The sequence below is a fragment of the Epinephelus fuscoguttatus genome, linkage group LG11 (assembly GCF_011397635.1).
Source record: "Epinephelus fuscoguttatus linkage group LG11, E.fuscoguttatus.final_Chr_v1".
Taxonomy (NCBI): domain Eukaryota; kingdom Metazoa; phylum Chordata; class Actinopteri; order Perciformes; family Serranidae; genus Epinephelus; species Epinephelus fuscoguttatus.
The window spans coordinates 10,205,571-10,225,856 of record NC_064762.1 but is presented as its reverse complement, the minus strand read 5'-3'; the positions used below and the strand labels follow the sequence as shown (position 1 = coordinate 10,225,856).

Here is a 20,286-nt window from a genome sequence, read left to right as displayed (position 1 = left end):
TTCTCGCGAGATTTCAGGCACGGTATGAGATCGCTGCTTGTTCTCGCGATATTTTGGCTGCGCTTTGGAAAGCAGAGCTAAATGGTAAACAAACATGGCAGCACACCGGTAAGGTAAGACAACACGTTTACATATCGTTTTCTATATGTTCTCTGACATTTATCCTAACGATATGAGGCGGTCTTTGTGGAAAAAAAGCTTGTTTAGTGGACTAACTTTGCACTTGAAGGTTGCCCGTTCACTTACGTTTTAACAGGTCTGATGCTACCATGCGCCCGGCTGTATCTAGGCTAACGGCTAACATGCTAACTATTATTTTTATGTCACTAGTCACTTGAAACAAATTTAGGACAATAGGAGACAGGTTGAAATAAACTGAAATTTCCCTTTAAGACTGATTTATTCTCCCTTTACGTTATCAAAAATAGATGTGTCCATTTCAAATGTAAACGTCCCTGCCCTCATACTTCTATGCGTTCTTTATTATGCTATAAATACAGCCAATAGATGGCACTAGAGAGCAGAGTCAAAAGTTTCTCACAACAAATAATGAGGCAACAGTGGAGGAGGTTGTGATATTGTAAAGTGTTGTAGACGAAGCAGGTCTGCGCAGCCAATATATACATCCTGACGTGAACAGAGGAAATTATTTTTAATATATATTACTGATTCATTCAGTTCCACCATTACTCAAATTTCTTCGTCATTGCCTACAGTCGTATTGTGCTTGAACTACACTACACTGCCTCCATGATCTCTGGTGGCACTGCTCCATTTCGTTTCTGTGGATGTTCACCAAAAAAATATTCGACAATTTTTATGATCAGGTTTCCACCTCACCATGTGCTTTGCCAATTTGCTGTCTCCAGAGTGTTTGTAAGCATGGGTCAAAGTTTCTCCCATCAAGTCTGTTTTTATAGATCACAACTTGTCCGTGGGAAGTGGCGTAGGCTTCTTTCAGGTCTCGTTTTGTGCATACACAATTTTAAAAAAATGAGACCCCAAGTTAGTTTCTCAGCATATTTTGTCGTAGTAACTGAACTTGAACAAATCAAATGAAATTCAGTCAGACGAACTGAAATAAACCTTGATGTTTGGTAAACTGGTTTTATGGGATGGGTCCCTGGTGTCAGGCTTGTCACAATATTAAGGTTGTCTCCTTATTTAAAATGTCAACCCGGATTATAGTTGATTTTATAAAGATTATTTTTGGAATTTGAACCAACACTAGTCAGAGTTTAACACCTTGGACCTTTCTCATAGAAACTGAGCCAAAGCAGTCGAGCTAATTTCCTATCATTCGTGCCAAACAAAGCATGTAGTGTCTGTGATCTGGCCCTGTGGTACCATCACAAAGTTTCCTGTTACTCTGTTTAACATCATAAATTAGCGAACTTCTGACTCATGCTGTATTGGTGCCTAAATAAACTAAAGAGCAATGAAGTTGTCATGTTGTGTTGCTCAACATGCAGGCACGATTCCCAACCTCTCTTCCAAACACTGTCTCTGTGCATCACGAAGCTACAGGGTCGGGAGAAGACTGTCTGCTGGTGTGGACCAAGGTAAGAAATTCCCTGATTCCTGGATGTTCACTGTGCGTATAACAGCGCTGATTATGCCCCAAGCTCAACGTGGTAATGTAGCTCCTATGACATCACACTGGGGTTTGGGGTTTTGTTCCTGTATCTCCCCACAGATCACCATGTTCCCCTCTCCAGAGTGCACTTTAGGACAGAGATGGAGGCTGAGGGGGCGGCTGGGGTTAAACCACGCTCTCAGGAGAGGCCTCTTGAAACATCAGGTCAACTTCTGGTCATGAATTACAGGTTTTGGGTTGGAGGGATTATCTGACCTCAAACATCTGGAAACTGAACAATAAGAGACTGAAGCTGAGCACAGAAACAACCTCAGACAGGAGAAAGAATCCTAAAAACACTATATGAAATATAATGTGACAGATAATATGGTGTGTGTTTCCATTGGAAGCTCAGAGTTACCATAATGCTGCCCCGAGTGTCAGTTTACATACATTCACTTTAAATTCTGTACAGCAAAGACACTCCTTCATGTTATCATGTGGACTTTAAATCTTTACCATTAGGCATGGCCGACGTCACTGAAAAAACAAACATGACTCTTTGTACAGAGAACCCTAGAATCACATCCATGTTTATGTATTAACAGTGGATCAGATGAATATGCGTCAAACTTGTTCTGACAAAAAGTTTTATAGCTGTTTTGTCACCTCTGCCAAATGCTAATGTTGCTCCGTGTCTGTTGGATGTGTAGTGTGACATCAGGAAGGCGTCGGACTCTAACATTGTGGTTGGAATTAAATCACAGATATCCATCAAAACCAAACGTTGGGTTGACATCAACCCTCCAACATTTGACAGACGTTAAATTTTGGTTGAAAACAAAAATCAGGTTGACGTCCAAACCCAATGTTGGCTTGACATCACAGGCAACTGTTTGCCAACAAGTTGATAAAACTTGATAAAACGTCACTTGTGTTTACAGCTCGGTTCTGCTGGCACCAAGTGACTTTAAATGTTAAAAACTTATGGCGCTTTCACACTGAACGCAAAGTCAACACAAAGACACCAACAGACACAAATTCACACCAGGTGACACAATTGACCTGAACACAAGAAATTCATTATGTATGTATTTATGTAATTTTTGCTCAAGAAATCAATGTAACCCTGTCTTGTACAGGCCCATCAGTGTTGAGATCTAGCTGAGGATATCCTGACGTAATCTCATTATAGATCAAGTATAGTATATACAACAAGTACCCTCAGACTATTGATTCAAATGACACACTGTCTTTCGACCATTTTCAAGAAATTCTGTTAAAATGTGCTTGTTGTGAGGTTTGTGTGGCTCGAGATGACTTCTTCTTTTGTCTGATCAACTAATAACCAGTTACTAGAATTACCGCTTCGGTACATGGATGCTTCACACACAGAAGATCTCTACAGTCAGCACAGTTTCAAGATTAGAGTCACCAATTCAGTATCTGACCAAATGTCTCCCCTTCTGTTCCTGAGATACGACGTTAAAACATGATGATGTCACAGTCAAGATGACCTTTGACCTGTTGGATATAAAATGTCATCAATTGAATTTTTTGTCCTGTTAGACATTTGTGTAAAGTTTTGGCGTGATTAGTGTATGAATTCCCGAGTTAAACATGTTTTGAAAGTTCACAGTGACCTTTGACCTTCGACCACCAAATTCTAATCGGTCCATCCTTGAGTTCAAGTGGACATTTTTTCCAAATCCCTAAAGCCATTCTGAGGTATTGTATTTCCAAAATAAGACAAATGCAAGGTCACAATGACCTTGACCTTTGACCACTAAATTGTAATCAGTTCATGTTTTTGCCAAATTTGAGAAAACTCCCCAAGGTGTCCTTGAGATACTGTGTTTACAAGAATGTGAGGGTTGAAGTCACATGAACCTTGACCTTTGACCTTTAACTACCAAAATGTAATCAGTTCATCGTTGAATCCTAGTGGACATTTGTGCCAAATTTGAAGAAATTTCCCCATGGCATTCTTGACACTGCCCATATCGTTACAGGTGCTGTAAGCAGCATGTATCCCAGAGGAAGCTACAAGAATCGTGGACACAGCGGCAAAAGAAAAAACCCACACATATAACAAGGCTTGCACTTTCACTGGAGAAACTTTTTACAAACAGTAGCCAACAATTCCTGCACAGTTCACCTTTAAATGTTACCAGGTGGGTAAAACGAGTGGATCTAAAGCTAACGAGGGCGATTAACAGTCATCTGCTTATAAAAATATTACTTTTCCCAGTCTGTGTTGAAGACTGTTTCCTGAGTTCGTCCTGGAGTCCAGATGAGCATACCAGCAAGTAAAAACAGCCTCTAACCACAATTAAAGGTTTCATGGCTTCTTTCACTGGGACACAAAGTTGGAATCATCAACACCAGACAACAACCAGGTGGATGCTGATCCTAACTACAAACTAACTTGAGTAGTCTGTCTAGTTAGTCTGTTTTAAGGCTATATAATGTGCCATTTGTATAACACGTAAACATGTCGAAAGTGCCCTCGAAAACATGCGGAACTTAGTGCCCTCTTCAGTGGCGAGAACGCGCTGTATGTGCCCTTTTTTTTCTTTTCGCCCCCTGTCCTTCAAAAAGTCTGTGCACGCCACTGCTCAAACTGCAGATAAAAATATATGCTGTATGTTTTTACCTTGCGTGTGAATGTTTGTGCTCATCAACTCCGTCCATCAAACATGACACACACTGTGGAGAGCCAGACACTAAACTCTGGATCATTCTGCCGACATCAAATCATGATGTGTTTCCATGTTAATACATTCAGCCAAAAGCTGCTTCACATCAGTCTAACTTCGTCTGGCAGCAGCGGCAACAAAAGAGAATTGATGTGGGTTTAGTTTTACACAATAAACAGCCGATCAAACAACAGTTGTTCCTGCTCAGTGCAGTAGAGCCTGAGAGAGATAAAATGTTTCATAGTCTGAAATATTTCCACACTTGTGTTTTACAGTCAGGCTGATCTATTAAAATATTGTAATGTGAGAAGTATTCTGTTAGAGAATTTAGTTAGTCAACAGTCAATCTGGAAATCCATCGGTTAAAAAAAAAAAAAAAAACCTCTGGAGGCACTGCCCGTAGTTTTTTGACTAACGGAAGTGCAGGGGCCTCAGGGATTGCTCAACCCCTTCACTTCCGGCAGTGCCCCCAGGGAATCGCCTTGTTGTTTACAAGCTATATATATATATATATATATATATGAACAGAAAAGTCAATTTGTCGACATGTCGACGTCAGTGGCACAAGTCGACACCCCCCGGGAGGAGTCGACAAGTCGTGTGTTTTTTCCCTCTCTCTCTCTCTCTCTGTGTGTGCTTGTGTACGGAATGCAATCGCTGCCTCTGATTGGCTTACGCTGATACTTTATCCTTGACTAAGTGAACATACTCGGGCGTACTATAAGCGGAGCAGACTCCGCGAGGAATGTCCGCAGTCATTTGGGCTTTCATTGTCGAGCGCACTTCTGCGTTGTAGTTTCCTGTAAAAATGTCCATGAAAAATCCCCGCGATGTGAAAAATACATGCCGAGCAGTCACTGGTGCACGGAGCGGAGTCCGCGCGGTCGTAAAATCTGAGCTTTGCGCGCACAGGGCTTGCGGACGTCCGCTTTGAGTCCATGCGGATCTCCGCATAGTCCGTTCCGCGTACGTTCCGCCCGTATGTTTGGGCCTTGACAGACACACATCAAATGTGTGGAGATACTTCACTTTCCTCCGCCGTGTCAATGTGATGACGTCATCAAATGACTTGTCGACTCGACTTAGACTTTATTGACAGATAAGTCGACCTGAAAAAAATCAATCAAATCAAATTTATCACATTCACTATATCACCGTTTAGACTAATCTGATGTTTGTAAAGTCTATAAACACAATGATTGAACAAACATTACTATTTCTGTGTGCACATTTTGTAATTAATAACATGGTTATCGTAGATTAGCTGGGCTAACCGTTAGCTGTAAGCCCTGTTAGCGGTGTCTGTAGTAACTCAGTAACTCAATAAACGGTCCGCGAAAATTTTTTTTTTTCCAGCGGATATCTTAGTTACAACATGATTGAGCTAGCAAAGCAGTTTTGTGTTGCTATGTGCAGTATTTATTCAGTTTTGGGAAATCATGATGTCTAGAAAGCATCAGTGGCTGCAGCTGACAGGGACAGCTAACAGCAGCAGCAAAGCTAACATCAGGACGTCATCTGTTAAAAGCCTCCCGTTGTTGGATGCGACATGAAACTACTCCAGTTAGCTCATTCATGTTGTAACTAAGACATCCGCTGGAAAAAAATTTTTTTCACGTTGACGAGACAGTGTTTTTGGTTGAGCGGTCGCCATGGACGCGGAGCTTGCTGTTTCTGTAGGTACACATTTCCTGGGGACACCTGCACGTTGGCCCCGCCCCCCCAACTGTGATTGGCTAAAGCGCAGCATCGTTCAAACTCAACCAAAAATAATAATAATACAAATTTGTAATCTCTTTCTTGATAGTTACTAAAAGTAATCTCATTACTGTGACACACTAGTAAGTAAGTCATCACAGCCCAACACTGTTCAGTCCCTACAGGATGTAACAATCCCAACAATCAGCACAATTACAGCCCATTATTCCGACAACCCATTGGTCTGACATCCCATTGTTCCGACCATATTAAACCCATTGTTCCAAAGTCCCGTTGTTCCGAAATCATCATGATGCCCTGTGGTTAAGGTCTGGTTAGGTTTAGGCACAAAAACCACTTGGTTAGGGTCAGGAAAAGATCATGGTGTGGGTTAAAATGAAAAAGAAAGTGGCAAACACATAAGCTGTGAGCCTGCTCCGCCTCAAGCCTTTCCCAGCTGACCCAGAGCCGGTCGCGGCGCACCATCAAGGCAGAAATACGCCCGCCAGGAGCCGTTCAGCACCGCGGAGAGCTCCCCACACAACCCCGACCCAGAGTTAATAACAGGAGGTTATGGTGTTTCACTCTCTTCTCTCTATGACACTTGTATCTCGACCAGTAGCCTACTTTTGTTGCGTTGCTGATCCTCTATGGTACACAAATACAGTATAGCCTAGTATAATCACACATCAGAACAATGGGATGTCAGACCAATGGGCTGTCGGACCAATGACATGGACCCGTGTTGTCATATATAACTTTATAGCCTATGTTAGCCCATTCGAGGCAAACTAAAAATATCTGTCCAGCAGAAACTCTGCAACCATCTCGTCCCTTTTCAGCTCAGGATGAAGCTGCATCAGTCTTTGCCATCGCTCAAAAGCAGAGCCGATGTTGAGTCCTCTCTTTGTGTTTGCTTTTTCTGCTATATTCTTTCTTTTGCCAACTAATTTCCCTGTTGTTACGGAGGAAAGTTTATATCCACAAGCGTCCCTGTTACTAGTGAGCGGTTACGTCAATCGGAGGCCTGCACGTGGGGAAGACAGACAGGACGATTGGCTCACTTACTTACTTACATTTTAGTGTGCCATCAGCTTATTAATAGCATTTTAACCTAAACAAAGAAAAGCGTAACATTTCCAGAAAGGTAAGTGTTGCTTTAAGTATGAACTTTTGTATGTGACACAAGTTAAATATATTAGGTAATTAACATAAAATATTACTCAACATTGATTTTTGATTTCACACAGACACAAACAGCCGTCTCTTGGGTCAAAGTCCTGTGTTTGTTTGACCCATCCATCCACCCCAACCTCCTCCTTTATGGACTTTGTACTTTGTCACCTGACTTCCTAATTTGCTTCTGTCATTTTTACTACAACCACCAGAAGTCACCATCCAAAATTCAATGTAAATATGAGCTGTAATAAGCTGCAAGAACAGACGACCTATGGGGTCTCATGAAATGACAGCGACTAAAATGTGAGTTGAGAAAGTTTCAAAGAAGGTAAGACGTATGATCAGTATGAGATGTATGTATAATATGATCAGTATAAGATGAGAGATCCCTCCGTTAGATCAGTGTCCTTAGATTTAGAGAATTAAACCAAAAACAAAATATTAAAGCCTTTTATCTGATTCACTGTTAAAGTTCAACAAGTCTTCCTCTGACACTCAGTGCTGCGGACACGAACTGGAAATGTTGGAAGCAAATCTGGTGTTGCATCCAGCCCTGTCACCTTCCTGATGTTCATTATGTGTTTGAGTTCACAGTCTGGACCACGTCTCTGCTCGTCACCTCCAGGAGCTGAGGAAATGCCGTTCACTCTATAGTCTGAACACAGCGAAGGTTTCTGATCGGTCAGTCTGTCTGGAAACAGTAACCTGCACTTCATAAGCACCTCCCAGTGGCCTCGGTGCACAAGGTGTGACTCATTCAGCAGATGTGAAGTGTTTGGCTCAGTGACCTGAGTGATAACTGAGGAACAGTGGAGCAGCCAGAGAAGATGCTCTGACGCTCTGGCTGAAGCTTGACAAGATAACTGGATGCTCTTCTGACAATAAGAGATTCAGAGAGGAATCCAAAGGTGAACGAACAACAGAAGAGTTTAAAGACTAAACTTCACTCTGCACCAGTGTTGTTTTCTGCACGCTGAGGACGAGGTGTCGGAGCTCTGATGTTTTGTCCAGTTTGAAAATAGATTTCAGATTCAGGTTACATGGTATTATTCATCTATATTTTTACTTATGTTGAAGTTCTGTGAAGATTATCACGTCTGTTATCACATGTCTGTTTGCCAGAGTTTATTTTCTGCAATGAACCAAATTCCAGTGGAAAAATCCTGCAGGCTTTTTGATGAGGGAACAGTGTGACGCTATCTTCCGCGTCGGCCTACAGAAAAATGTCGTCCCTGGAGCACTCTGTGCGAGGCAGCAGCGGCCAACTAGCTACGAGACTGTTTGTTATTTATGAGGGGGGAGGACGTGCAAACAGGAGGCATGTCAAATACTTTTTTAGCACTGTGGAGAGACTTGTGTTTCATATTTTGGCTTCAGGGAGAGACATACAAATTTAAATGGTTGTATTTTGTATTTATTTTACAGCTGATTTATTCTGTTAGTTTCAGCCAACTGTAAAAACTGAAAATACTGAGACTGGAGAGAGACTAGAGAGAAGGCTTAATTTTCTGGTTTGTCTTTCTGAAAAATGCCATTGTAGTATCAGAATGTTGGGAAGATATTTGGCCTGTGAAACTGGGTCTAATATTTACCTCAGTGATGACGGAGTGAAACAATTAAAGGCGGAGGCATATCAAATAAAAAAAATATAAATCAAATAAAAAAAATTTAAGCACTGGGGAGAGACTTACATTTTTTATTTTGTTTTAGGGGAAGAGCATACAAATTTAAATGGCTGTAACTATTTTACTATTAGTATTAATATTAGTATTTATTTTACTGCTGATTTTTAAAGAAAGCATGCTGGTGATGCTTTAGATTTTTCTTTTCTCAAATTTTTGTCTTTAAAATTCTTTGTCAGTGTTTTCCTCTTTGAAAAATTTTGGCCTTTTTTATCTTCAAAATTTTTGGCATTTTATTTCTTTAAAAATTCCCCAAATTACACCATTTATTACAGCCTGAAACTGTAAAAATGGAAATTAGTGTTGGACTTTCAATTTTCCAACGGTTCTTGGACAAATCACATGCAATGAACGCTACCATAAAAAAAAAAAAAAAAAAGAGCTTAAAATAGTGACATTTCATCAAAATCAGTTTAACCTTCCTCCCCTTTTAGAATCTGGACAAAACCTGCAGCTTTTTTTGTTAATTTTTTTTAAATAAATAAATAATTAAACATAAATAAATAATTTCACACAGACACAAACAGCCGTCTCTTGTCCTGTGTTTGTTTGACCCAGTACTTCGTACTATGTCATCTGACTTCCTAATTTGCTTTTGTCATTTTACTGCGACCGCCAGAAGTCACCATCCAAAAGTCAATGTAAATATGAGCTGTAATAAGCTGCAAGTGCAGACGACCTATGGGGTCTCATGAAGTGATAGCAACTAAAATGTGAGTTGAGAAAATTTCAAAGAAGGTAAGACGTATGATCACAATTAAGATCCCTCTGTTAGATCGGTGTCCTGAGATTTAGAAAATTAAACTAATATCAAAATATTAAAGTCTTAAAATAGTGACATTTCATCAAAATCACTTTATCCTTCCTCCCCTTTTAAAATCTGGACAAAATCTGTGGGGTTTTTTCCAACTCCAGGACTTCTAAACATTTAATAACTCATTTATGGTGGAGGGGTCATGGATTTTCCAAGGCTCAAGGAAAAGTATTTGGAGCTTCGGGGAGGGTAAAAAATAAAAAAATAAAAAATAAATAAAATAAATTCCTTGTTCATTTGGGTCCTTTGGGAAAAATATTCCTAAAAAATAAAGAACATAAAGAATAAAGAACAAAGTCCTTTCAACCCTTCTGTCAGTTAACACACATCAGAGGTTATTAAACATGTCTGACTGTATGAACGACCTCCTCAGGCTCCAAAAAGTCGCGAAAAAATAAGTGTGTACGTGTGATTTTACCAAAAGTACAACCACAAACTTGTTTATCTGGCACCAGAGAAAGTTTGAACTATAAACATGAGGGAGTTTTAAAAAATGTGCATCAGACACGTGTGATAAAATGTGGAAAGTGACAAGTGCATCCATTCCTGTGGGTCTGCCCCCCCCCACACACACACACACTCACTGACTGATATGGTGCAACAAAGCCCACAGACACTTGTGTGGTCCACACACTGAAGCATACAACTCAACACGTGGAGATTTATGACGGCACTCAGCATCACTCATGTGATGACAGGAACTTGTTGACGGTCTCATCGACACGCGAGGACGCAGCTGAGAGGATCATGAACGTTCACACTGCAGCTCATCATCACTACCATCTCCTGTTACATCGTTATGAAAGAAGCGGAGAGCTGCGTTCAACAAAGTGGCAACTTTATATTTTCAGGCGGCAGAATCTGTTCATTTGAATCAAATAAATAAAAAGTCAGGAGGACTGTATCTGTATGTGTCTTTTCTGTTTGTATCTGCGGGGCGACACTGAACATGTTTACATGCACATGAATATTCTACTATTATTCCAAATATGAAAATACTCTGACTTTGATACAGGTCATGTGAACAGATATTTCAAATCAGGCCTTTATCTGAATGTAGCAGGACATTTGAGACATGCTGATATTATTTGGGTTTGAGGAGCATTTTTTGGACGTGTTTACAGCCCAACAGTTTGAGGGATGGTGTAGAGCCTTTCCAATACCAGACCCTACCCACTCCCGCTCCATCGTGGAGTGTAACTCCGTTTGTCACCGCGCTTGCAGCTGAATGAAGCTCAACTCAAATTTATCTATCAAGCACATTTAAAAACAACTCACGTCACCAAAGTGCTGCACAAAAGGAATAAATTGCTAAAAAATGAATACTTAGGGGTGACATAACTGTCAGGTACACAGCGCCCACATTTATAGACGCAACACACACAGGCACACATCAGGGAAAACCACATCAGGGCGACTCAGATGCTGATGAGTAAAAGGAGGTTTGGAGCCGGGACTTAAATAATTCAATGGAGGGGGCAGATCTGATTGGGAGGGGGAGGCTGTTCCACAGTTTGGGGGCAGGCACAGCAAAGGCACGATCACCCTGAGCTTAAAGGGATAGTGCACCCAAAAATGAAAATTCAGCCATTATCTACTCACCCATATGCCGAGGGAGGCTCAGGTGAAATTTTAGAGTCCTCACATCCCTTGCAGAGATCCAAGGGGAGAGGGGGTAGCAGCACAACTCCACCTAATGCAGGCTGACGGTGCCCCAGATTAAAATGTCCAAAAAACACATAATTGAAACCACAAAATATCTCCATACTGCTCGTCCGTAGTGATCCAAGTGTCCTGAAGCCCCGACATAAAACGTTGTTTGGAAAAACGTCATTTAAACTCTGTTTTTAGCCTCAGTGTAGCCTGTAGCTCTGACTACTTCTGTGTACACTGAGCTAACGTGTGCACACTTGTGCGTGAGACCAGTGAAAGCACGTGAAGACACATGAAGGCGGTGCCCATGTTTTCTGCAAGCGCATACACGTGAGTGTGGTCCACAGAGACAACTCCATTAGGTGGAGTTGTGTTGCTACCCCCTCTCCCCTTGGATCTCCGCAAGGGATGTGAGGACTCTAAAACTTCACCTGAGCCTCCCTCGGCATATGGGTGAGTAGATAATGACTGAATTTTCATTTTTGGGTGCACTATCCCTTTAAGTCTGTAGCGTGGGACAGCCAGGAGCCCCAGGTCAGCTGACCTGAGGGACCTGGGCGTGGAGTAGGGGGTTAGAAGGTAAGGTGTAGGGGATAAACAAAGAGAAACTGTCGTAACTTTTTGTAACCACAGAGTAACATAAATCTTAATCCAATTTTATGGTCTTCACATCTATTTGTGGCACCTACACTGAATCTGTATGTGCTGCTATTGTTTAGGCCCACCTGATTTTTTTTTGTATGTCTTTATCATAAAGAAATAATAACTCGACAAATTAAGATGGACAAATAAAAAAATAAGTTAATTAATTAATATCTAAGCTTCTTTGGTAGCATTTCTTTTCTTTTCTCTTTTGTGTTGAACATCTTTTGGCTTTTTACTCTAACAGTTAAACATTCAGCCCAACAACCAAATGAATGTGACTGTTCTCTAGAGACTGAGAAGGAAATATTTGATCCTTCATATGATGTAACCTTTAAGATGTTAACGTCTTAATGACAGCAGGCCTTTAAATGTCTGTCTTAGTTTGAGCAGGTTAGGTTTGCAAGGGTAGTCGCAGAACTTTATTTGTATGGAGTGTCTTCCATGATGAACACAAGACTGGGTTGCACATGGTCAGTAAGTTTGCATCAGTGCAGGCTCACTTCCACTCTGAGTGAAAGTGTGTGAGAGAGGGTGTGTGTGTGGTTTGGGAAAGGCCTGTAGAGATGCATGCCCAAAAGAACAGCCCACATCTCTGGTCAGAACGAGGAACGCGACCACTTTTAAACACCCTGACAGACCTGGATATCAACAGGGTTTTGGGCAAATATTGTGGTCGCAGGATTTATGTCATGGGGTCATGTTGAGTTGATCAGACTATGCACAGCTGCATGTGAACGTGATTATCAGCCTTGTAAACAGCTTACAGCTGATTTATAGTTCGGCTATATCAGCTCTACACAGAGTCTGTGCTGTTGCAAGCAGTGGTGTCTGTGCAACACATTCTCACTGTGACCTTGTCACATATCGATGTTTAGTCTTTGACTTTCTACGTCCAGACATGACGTCCAAGGTACCCTGGGTGTGCTGGTTGTTCCTTCAAAGCCTTCTTAAAATATTGTGTTCACGAGAATGAGATGGGAGCAGATCACAGTGACCTTTGCCCACAAAATCTAATCAGTTTATTGTTGAGTCCATGTAGATGTTTGTGTCAAATTTAATAAATTCCCTTAAGGTGTTCTTGAGACATTGGGTTCATGACATTCTCGGAACCCATCGGCTGTATTCAGCGTCTGACTTCTGGCAGACGGCGATACAGCCTCTGGGGACAGACCCCTGATTTTTTGGCATTCCGGTTTGATTTGGGCGGAGGAGGCAAATTTCCGTTTCCGACTTCCGTTTATATATAAGTAAATATGCTGAACCACTGCTTTGGATTCAGAGTTTGCAGTGACGCCAATTATGTTCCGCCTCATTAGTTCACCGCATGGACCGTTTAACCTGGCAACAACTGCAGCCGGCTCAAACATGATTGGTCAATATCACGCGGACTACAAACAGCCTACAACCGGAAACCAGGGCTCTTCCGCTCTTCTTCCGGGGGCAAGACCTCCGGGGTTTGCCTACAGACTCTACATTCACTGAATGTAGAGTCTGTATATAGAAACTAGGTTCATGACAACAGGACGGAGAACCCTTAAACATAGGGCCTCTGGTCACAGCTATCACTGGAGTGGAGGCCTGAAGACATGCAGTGTAATGTGAAATAGCTCTACGTGGCTCGGAGAAAAAAAAAAAAATGAATGAATGAAAGTAAAGAAGATTTTGGTCTGAATTTGATTTTAAATCGAAGCAAACCAAAATCTTCTGAGTGCTGATGAATAAAGAGGAAAGACAGACGCCATCAGCAGGGTTGGAAATGAACGTTGTGCTCCACCTGTCACTGTGACTGAATTACAAAATCTATCAGACTCTTCATATCAGTATTTTTTTGGCTGCTGAGTTTCAGCTGGTGGCTGGTCCTAATTTCCAACTCTGCCATTAGACACTAAAACCTGAAGAAAAAAATGTTCATAAAAAGCTGTTCTGTTGGGAGCCTGTTTCTTTACTGATTCTGGCTGCTGATGAATCGTCACATTCCTGCACGGATCAATCTAATCCCCGTCGGTAATAGAGCTTTTTATTGAAACTAATATTTTAAAATACTTTCTCCAGATGTTAAATACTGGGAGTTTACCCCATGGTGTCATATCTGGACTCAGAACACAATGTTTGACTATGTTTGTTAATCGTCTTCCACATTTGGTTTGAATTTTAATAAACAAACTGAAATTATGACTTCAGTTATGGACTTTGAGGTGAACCACAGCGTTAGCAGGTGGTGTTACTCGGCTCTTATTAAGAACAAACAAATCAAACGTTAAACGTGGCAGATGTTAGCGGGGGTGCAGTCTGTCATGGCGTGCTTGTTTTCACACCCTGGGGCACTCTGGGTGGGTGGAGCTGTAGATTTTAGTCGTGTGTCAATAACTACAAACGGACCTCCTCCCACGCAGTGTGTCTCAGGCTGGAAACAAGATGGCGTGAACTGGTGTGACATCACAGTGACCAGCCAATCAGAACACACAGTGGCTGCTTTCCCAAAATGTCTGCCAGCAAAGTTTGTTCTTCTTCTTCTTTTTCTTCTTCTCATCTGATTGAAATGAAACATAACTGCTGGATTTGAATCTCCGGATTCACTTTTTACCGCATCACATTTTGGGAAACACAGAGCACATCACATGATGCTGGAAGCAAGGAAGTCAATCAGCCAATCAGCTGTAGCGTTACCTCCGTCGGTCCTCCGCTCTCGCTATTGGATGGAAGAACTTTCTACACACCAAACACAGAGGCAGATACATGAGCATCAACATCGTCCCACAGTAACAGACACAAACAGGAGGCTGACATGTTTACACGCAGACTCATCCGTCACGTTAACACTGGAAACCTCTCAAAGATGGAGACTGGTTTGTTGCTGGTGGATTTAAGGTGGAATAAAGACTCTGCAGGCCCCGCCCATTACCCTATTAACTTAGGATTTTGCTTCAGGACGGGTTAGTTTGAGTCGGCGTGTAAAAATGATTCTCAACATCAGATGTGTTTCATATTTTGATGATCTTTATCGACACAAACCAAAGACCCGGTGATCTGTGTTATTGAAGCAATAAAAAGTTGAAGGCTGCAGTGTTTCCTCACAGACAGAGATCAGCTTCAGACAAGCTGTCTAAACACGTCTGATCTGCTGCTGCTGCTGCAGAGAAACTAAACTACGAACCAGCTCTCATGTTTTGATTTGATCAAATGAAACTTTATTCCCACAATTTGTCCTTCATCTCCTCGTCTTCCTCCATCTCTCTATCTTACTCTTAATGTACCCTTTTTAGATAATAATGGACTCTGTTTTTATCCTCCTCCTCCTGTCTTTGTGTCTCACCTGTGTGTGTGTGTGTGTGTGTGTATGTGTGTGTGTGTGTGTGTGTGTCTCACCTGAGTTGCTGTGTCTCTTGGTGAAGGGGTTGAGTGTAGCTTTAGCTTTGGAGGTCCAGTTAGCGGTGCTGGAGCCGAAGGAGCTGGAGGACAGAGACTTGCCCAGGTTGTCTGAGCTCACCTTCTTGGTGTTGTTGGTGGCCGTCTTACTCCAGTCTGCAGCAGACACACACACACACACACACACACACACACACACCATCATCATCACCATCAATACCTCCTCCAAAGATCGTACCACACCTGTTCTCCAGCAGCTTCACTGGCTTCCTGTTAAATATCACATCGATTTCAAGTTTCTCACCTTTAATGCGTTTCATAATAAACCACAACAAGTTGGACGATGATGATGAAAATAATCTGAATATGTCACATAAACACTTTAAAGTAACACCAGACTGTTTCTGCTGCTGAAGCAAAGGGTGGAGAGGTAGTTAATAAAGACTGATGACTGAAGTGTGTCATTTACAATAAAATATATTTCAGGCCGAAACACTTTAGTCAAAGGAAACTTTATTTCCATTTGCAGTGTCATATCTGGAGGTATGGCTCTGCTCTGGGACCTGTGTTCACCTTCCTCTGATTCTTCTGTGGAGGCTCGAGAGAAAAGTTTTTACACAAATTCAAAGTAACACATTTTGAGTATCTGATGAACCAGTGGTATAGGAATAAACTCACACATATTATACGGAAGAGCCAAAGAGATCATTACACCGAACGATTGAAATCAGCCCAGAGTGATTCCAAGAGGACATGGAAGGTGTTGAACGAAGTACTTGGCAGGGGGAATAAAGGCACTGTGCTTCCTGATACTAATGACTTCATTGAGTTAGCCAACTCCTTTAATAAACACTTTAGCTCACTTGGTGAGAATCTTGCCAGCAAAATCCTGCAACAACCAGGCACGTCATATAGTCACTATCTGCATGGGAGACTATTTACAGGACAGGGAACAATATGTCTCCATAAATGGCCATATATCACAACAGAAAATAATTAAATATGGGGTTCCCCAGGGCTCCATACTGGGACCCCTTTTATTCATCATATATATAAATGACTTTGTAAAAGCATCTGATATTTTCCATGAAGTTTTGTTTACTGTCCCACAAGAGTCCTCTTGTGGGACAGTAAATGGTAAACAAGGAAATGGAGAAAGTGGACACCTGGTTTAAGTGTAATAAAATGCTTTTTTGGGGTTCCCTTTCATGTCCCTTATGTGGTGTACTGTATTCTGCTAATTATCACTATGTTTCTTGACGCATGAATAAAATGCATCTGAATCTGAATCTGAATCTGGTCAGTCTGCAGGTGATGTCATCCCTCCTCATCACAGTCCTGGCCTCTTTATGTTTGTCCTGCGTCTAATGTTGGACCTTCTCTCCTCATCTGTTCCTCCACCTCCTCTTCATCTGACTCTCACTCCTTCATCCCCTCCCTGCCGTCCCTCTTTCGTTCTGTCCACCTTTGTCTCTCTGTCTTTAACATTCCTCCATCTCATTCAGGAGTCCCCATTCCCCTCGTCTCTTTCCCATCCTCTCTTTGTCTGCACCATTAAACGCCGTCATGGACGATTACACGACCAACATCACTAACACACAACAGATGTGCATCAACCACTCCTGAGAATTAGGACGAATCATAGCCTGCCCAAAAAAAGACTAATTGTGTTTCTGGAGGTGAAATATTGTTTTTAAAGGATGTATTTATATGAAATAAATATGATCTGTAAAATATTTTGATCCTTTTTTAAATTTTTTAATATCTAAATTTGCCCCGCGACATAAAACAGCCTCGTCCCAGACGAGAATTCAGAACTTTAAACAACTGAAAAGTGTTTAAAAGTCTTTCAAATCTAAAAAGTAACAGTCTGTGCTGATGACATCGGCGTCAAAATATTCAAGGATGAACATTTTGATGCTGATGTCATCAGCACGGACTGTTAGTTTTTAGATTTGAAAGACTTAATTAAAAAAAAAAAATCCCTAAGCCATTCTTTGAGATATTGTGTGTCCTTAAGGTGTTCTTGACTACTGCTTCATGACGCTCAGACGGTTCACACATAGGTGGATGTTATTTAATTTGGGATTTTCATTATTATGAACTGTTCAGTTAAAACATTTAATAAATGTTGGATCATGATCATGTCGCTTGGAGGGAAAGTCATCATTCAGTTTACTGCAGCTGATTCAATCAGTCAACATGAATCCATTAAATATGTATGAACATGAACTCTGAGTTTCCCTCCGACTGAGACAGGCTCTGTGATGCGTTTATGGCCGGATGCCATCTCTCAGGCGTTCACACCAAACTGAAGCCAACTTCTGGAATCTTTGGTATGAAAACTGTTGAATACATAAAAGGAAGCAGACAGACTTAGAAATGAAATGTCAGTATGTTGGTGGACTCGCTGCACCTGGAGGACATCCTGGTCTTTTGTTTTATCTTTTTTTATGAGCTACAAAGCCGCGGCGACTAAGGTTTTATATTTTAATAAAATTTTTTTTTTTTCTGCTGCCGTGGGAACCTGACAGGAGACCTGCAGACAGACTCCTGTGGACAGACCTCAGGTCAGCGTCAGTGTTCTGTACGGAGGCTCCAAGATCAGCCTGAGACAGACAGACAGAGAGTCAGACAGACGGACGGACAGACAGTTACCTGAGTTGTCAGACAGTCTGAAGCGTCCGCAGCAGAGGTATCTCCTCCACTGTTTCTGGACGTTTTCTTTCAGGGCACAGTGGAAGATAAATATGAAGAGACCTGAGGACAGAAGGAAAATCACTTTTACTGATCTTACATTTTTAGATTTAAACTATAAAAATGTTTTTTTTGATTTGTCATCGTTTAATTAAACCACGTTTCCTCCACAGTACACTCTCACTACACAGAATAAACTAAAAATAACTAACTTCCTGTTGTACTGGGATATAATCACTGCAAATGTGACAAAAACACACTGAGAACATCAACCTCTGCTTTTTTCTGTGACTCTCGTTTGTACGAGGATTCAGCAAACACTTCACAGAAACACTAATTTATATTTAGTGACCACCACCTGCAAATGTATATACTGTATAGGGACGTCACCAACCATAATCCAACATGCTGAATCGCCAAAAAAAAAAAAAAGCTGGCCGGGGCCTACGAGGGTCAACGGTGCACACCACACTGACAAAGGTGACATACGCTCACTGACGGCCGACTGACAGCCTGGGGTGTTAGAACCTTAGCAGCAGCAGTAGCGACTCTTCCTACAGTCCACATGATGTATGTACGAGGACAGACTGTCCATACATCTATAGTATCATATACAAAATCCATATCTGTCAGTGATACACAGGTCGACCCACAGCCCACAGGTCGGACCGTTCAGGTAAGCTTGTTACAAAATATCGCAGGTAAGTCACAAATCAGCGTCACAAAGAAACACTGTGTCCACTGTTCCCCTCTCCCTGTTGCTCTCAAACACAACCAGGAGCTTTTTCATCCTCACCGCTGCATTCAGGGTTTCTGCTATCCCCGTTTTAACCAGGAAAATCTGTTGAATACCGACACATTTAAATCTCTCCTGTCACGATCTCTGGTATACCTCTGAGAATATGTAGGTCTAACACCATGTCCAACAGGAGGTAAGCTCCTCTGTGTCCACACTGAAGTTGTTATGCGGCATGATACAACATCATACTTACAACGTAACCTCTTAAAAGATTTGGTGAGTACCTGCTGTCATCTTCTGTTTGTACTTCATAAAGAGAAAACTGGAAATGACAAAGAATATAGTCTGCGACACCAGGAGTCAGCACGACCAGGTCCCCACCCCTGCCTGCCGCCCGACACACAATGGACCCGTCCCCGATGCCAGTCCCTGCCCTTGCTTGTGAGCTCCCTTCGACGTCTGGTTTCAGAGGGGGGCCCAGGTGTCCCCATACAAAACCATACTCTTTTCCCTAATGTGATGTTTCATCGAGGTCTTCTTGAACCGCTTTAGTCCGGCCCCCCTCCTGGGACCACTTTGCTTTGGGAGACCTGACCATGTGCTATTAGCCCTGGACAACACAGCTCCCAGGATCACAGGGACACACAAAGGTAGCGATTCTTAGAGAGTAAGTGGCTGAAATGAGTTTCCTCTGTAGGGTGTCTGGGCTTAGCCTTAGAGATAGGGGGAGGAGCTCAGACATCTGGAGGGAGCTCGGAGTAGAGCCGCTACTCCTTCGCATTAAAAGAGGTCAGTTTAGGTGGTTTGACATCTGATCAGGATCCTCCTGGATGCCTCCCGTTAGAGGTGTTCTGGGCACATCCAGCTGGTAGGAGGCCCCGGGGCAGACCCAGAACACACTGGAGGGATTATAGATCTCATCTGGCTTGGGACCGCCTAGGGGTCCCCCAGGAGGAGCTGGAAAAAGTTGCTGAGAAAAGGCACGTCTGGGGTGCTTTGCTCAGCCTGCTGCACCTGAGACCCGGCCCCAGATAAGCAGATGAAAGTGGACAACACAGAATATAACCAACAGCGATGGTCATTACCAGAAACTCTCAGCTTTGCTTTGCAAGTTTGTGGGGTTGTTGGTTGGGTTAAGGCGTGTGTTTTGGGTTGGGTGGCGGATTCTTTTAAAAACCCTGACCACGCATCACCAGTAATTCTACTCATGAGACAGGTGTTGACCACTCATGACTATTGCTACCTGCCACTTCAAAATAAATCAGGTGGATACAGGAGGATCTTGTTGAGACTCATTGTCTAATCAGTAGTTAACCCTGTAGTTACCTTGCAGTGAGTTGAAGATGGCGAACAGGTACATGAAGGCGAGGTTAACGGGCCCCCATGCGAACAGAGCGAAGCCCCACGTCATCCCCAGCAGGAAGGTGAGGCTGACGACGCTGCGCAGGTTTCGTAGAACCTGGATCCCAACAGCAGAAGAAAAAGAGACTTTAAGATCTTTTAGGTTCTTTTTATTATGTTCTCATGCCTTTTATTTG

General features: G+C 42.2%; 1 protein-coding gene across 2 annotated transcripts in view; it reads right to left on the bottom strand.

Moving 5' to 3' along the window:
- adgrg6 (adhesion G protein-coupled receptor G6) overlaps positions 1 to 20,286 on the bottom strand; it is a 144,533-nt gene that overhangs the window by 13,928 nt on the left and 110,319 nt on the right. For both annotated transcript variants that reach the window (XM_049590102.1, XM_049590103.1), the window contains 3 exons: positions 20,075 to 20,207; positions 17,971 to 18,072; positions 15,313 to 15,468 (listed from right to left, as the gene is read on the bottom strand). In XM_049590102.1, coding sequence (XP_049446059.1) covers positions 15,313 to 15,468; positions 17,971 to 18,072; positions 20,075 to 20,207 — 391 coding nt within the window. The remainder of the gene's footprint in view (positions 1 to 15,312; positions 15,469 to 17,970; positions 18,073 to 20,074; positions 20,208 to 20,286) is intronic.